General features: G+C 37.6%; 1 protein-coding gene across 1 annotated transcript; it reads left to right on the plus strand.

Moving 5' to 3' along the window:
• The first annotated feature begins 675 nt into the window (after window positions 1-675).
• Window positions 676-2,001, plus strand: LOC135707299 (uncharacterized). Its single transcript, XM_065229102.1, has 2 exons — window positions 676-1,080; window positions 1,147-2,001. The coding sequence occupies exons 1-2, from the start codon at window positions 676-678 to the stop codon at window positions 1,999-2,001; spliced, it is 1,260 nt and encodes a 419-aa protein (XP_065085174.1).
• Window positions 2,002-2,585: the final 584 nt, after the last annotated feature.

Below are 2,585 nucleotides of genomic sequence, written 5' to 3' on the forward strand. Positions count from 1 at the left end.
TATTGTCATTTATGTGTTAATGGCTACCATTCCAAGAATGTCAAAAGCAGTATTATCGCCATTATTTTCAATGGTTTGAAATAAACCCCCCTCAAGATTCTGTTAAGACTAATCTTTCTTGCACAGAACTATGAAGGAGCATGATAAGTTCATTTAACCTTGTTGTTTTCTTGAATAAGATCAGTATAGCATGAATAAAATTATAGTGATTGATATTCAAGACAGATAAGTTTTATGTAAGATCGCCATAAGTTCAATGCTTCTATCACAATGAAAAGGTCTAATAATCAATTGTTGTTGCTGATTCCAATTCCATCTTGATTTTATTAATTATTCTAAACGACACACTTACGTAGAACTGAACAATGAAAACATCGCGATGTAATTAAATGTTATATAAAGTATTGAGAAGTAAAGTGATTTGCAATGAATAATTTAATTTGGTTAATTACAGCGGAGTATTTCTTATACCGCTTAGACCCTTTTGGTATGTAAGAGCAGTAGGCTAAAAAAAGCTCGTCATCGAGTTTGTCATTTGACAGCTGTTTATTTATGGTCGACCAACACTCCACATATTCTCCGTTTTTTGTTTGTTGTCCTAATTGATGTCGCGTAAGTAAATTGCATTTAAGTGTATTATTCGATGACTTTTTAAAGGATTTAGTCGTTTTCAGGATGCCATTCAAAATTATTCAAACGATCGAAGCCGGGGAAATTTGCCTTAGTGTTGTACCTAGTGGCTGGGAAGCCAATGGGATCTTGCGGTGGCCGAAAAAGCACCTAGTAGGAAAATTGTCCCAGCTCGAAACATCCATTGCAGATGATAAATGGGAAAAGATGAACTGTGTCAGGAAAAGGGAATTTAAGACACGTAAGGAAGCTGATGATGAACTTGATCGGATGGAAACACGACATGATACCGAAGTGGAAGATATTCCACTGGCACCTCCAAAGAAGCGTGTGCGTCGTGAGCCCTCAAGGAAAGTATTTGCAGCGAAAGACTTTAACAACCTCTTGGACACTCAAGAAGAATTTGAAGCGGAAAGCAACGCTGAATCCAATCCTGTCAACAATGCATGTGTGAGTATTTCAATCTAGTAGTTTCTTTTATTAAGAATTGAGAAATATTCATAATTTCAATCGTAGATTACAGCTCCTGTGAATGATCAACAACTGCTCTATGTCACGGAAAACGTTCACACGGAGGGAATAGCAGAACACAATGAATCATCCCAAATCTTCTTACTGACTGGTGACGATGGAATTAACAATGGAAACTTGGAAACTGTACTGGTAAATCAACGTACTATTCTGGAAAATCAGTCGAAAATCATGCAAGCCCTAGCGAAGATTCAAACCGGACAGGAATACGCTATGACTCATTGCCATTACAGTGCGTCCCAAAATGATGCTATTTTGGCTAAACGGCATGTTCAGCATGTATTGTCCCCAGCCGATTCGGTGGATGAACTGGAAGCTTTGGAAAGGTCTTTGGAGGATGAAACACTGATGCAACAATTTTCAAGTGGAATGAGTCACATATGCGGCGTCACTGGCAAAGCTCAAGGAACGGATGGTTGTTACAAGTTAATTGATTACTTTTTCACCCGAAAGTTTCTCACTCAATGCTCATGGACAGGAATGATGCGACAGGCTGATGGAAATTCACAGCAGGAGCCGTCAACTTGTGGAGATGCTACGACAAAGGTACCATTGAAATTCTTCAAAAACACACGTGCGCTGTTTCTGAATTTGATTGTACAAGCTGACAATCAGTTTTCGGAGCTTGATTGCGACAAATTCTTCAAAACGATCCTTAAGAACAGTAAGCAGCGACTCTCCTCAAAGTTCCTGACGTCGAAGCATAAGAACAGGCCTACAAAAATGAAGTACAACAAATCCGGGGCTGGTTCTGGACCAACGCATGCTTCTGAGATTAATCAGTCAAACAATATTCCTAATGCGAATACCACAGAGTCACATGAAGCATCCTATAAATAGAAATCGAATGTACAATGTAATTATACAATGAATGGTTTAACATAAACGTTATGATGGATTTTATTTACCGTATTCAAAAATAATATTCAACTTACATAATAATCACTTTTAATGTATTGTGTGGAGCAGTGGTATGAATACCATCCCTACATTTCTGTTCGGTATAAGTATTGCTACCATCTTACATTTTATGTCTAATAGTGTGTATTGTGTTTTTGCAGCTTGTTCACTACTGGAATAAAAGACGTGTAAATGGCTTGATTTTATAGGTGTTGCAAAATAATCGCTGGTGTGTTTTAGTGGACTACCCGAAATTAAGATATTCCCATTTTGTTGAGAAGCGTGATCGAAACAAACCACCTGATTATTTTTAGTAAGAAACCACTTATTGGCCGCATTGTTATCTAATGTTATCATTGTTATCTAATTTCGAATTCAACTTTAGCAAACTTATCATCAGAATCAGGTGTACGAATTTGTTTTTTCAACGTTGGAGTTGCATGAACTGTGTTACATGGTTTGCAATTTTCTTCAAGCTGATTTAGTTCGCTTATTCGCTTTGCCGCCTGAGCTAGGGGTTTATG

Source organism: Ochlerotatus camptorhynchus, unplaced genomic scaffold (assembly GCF_037179485.1).
Source record: "Ochlerotatus camptorhynchus isolate MF236.1 unplaced genomic scaffold, CSIRO-AGI_Acam_v1.1 ptg000307l, whole genome shotgun sequence".
Lineage (NCBI taxonomy): Eukaryota > Metazoa > Arthropoda > Insecta > Diptera > Culicidae > Ochlerotatus > Ochlerotatus camptorhynchus.

What these genes read in the sequence shown, in the direction of transcription:
- LOC135707299 (XM_065229102.1), top strand. Translation starts at nt 676, where the DNA reads ATGCCATTCAAAATTATTCAAACGATCGAAGCCGGGGAAATTTGCCTT. An exon ending in ATCCTGTCAACAATGCATGT is followed by an intron (nt 1,081 to 1,146) that starts GTGAGTATTTCA and finishes TTTCAATCGTAG; the next exon opens with ATTACAGCTCCTGTGAATGA.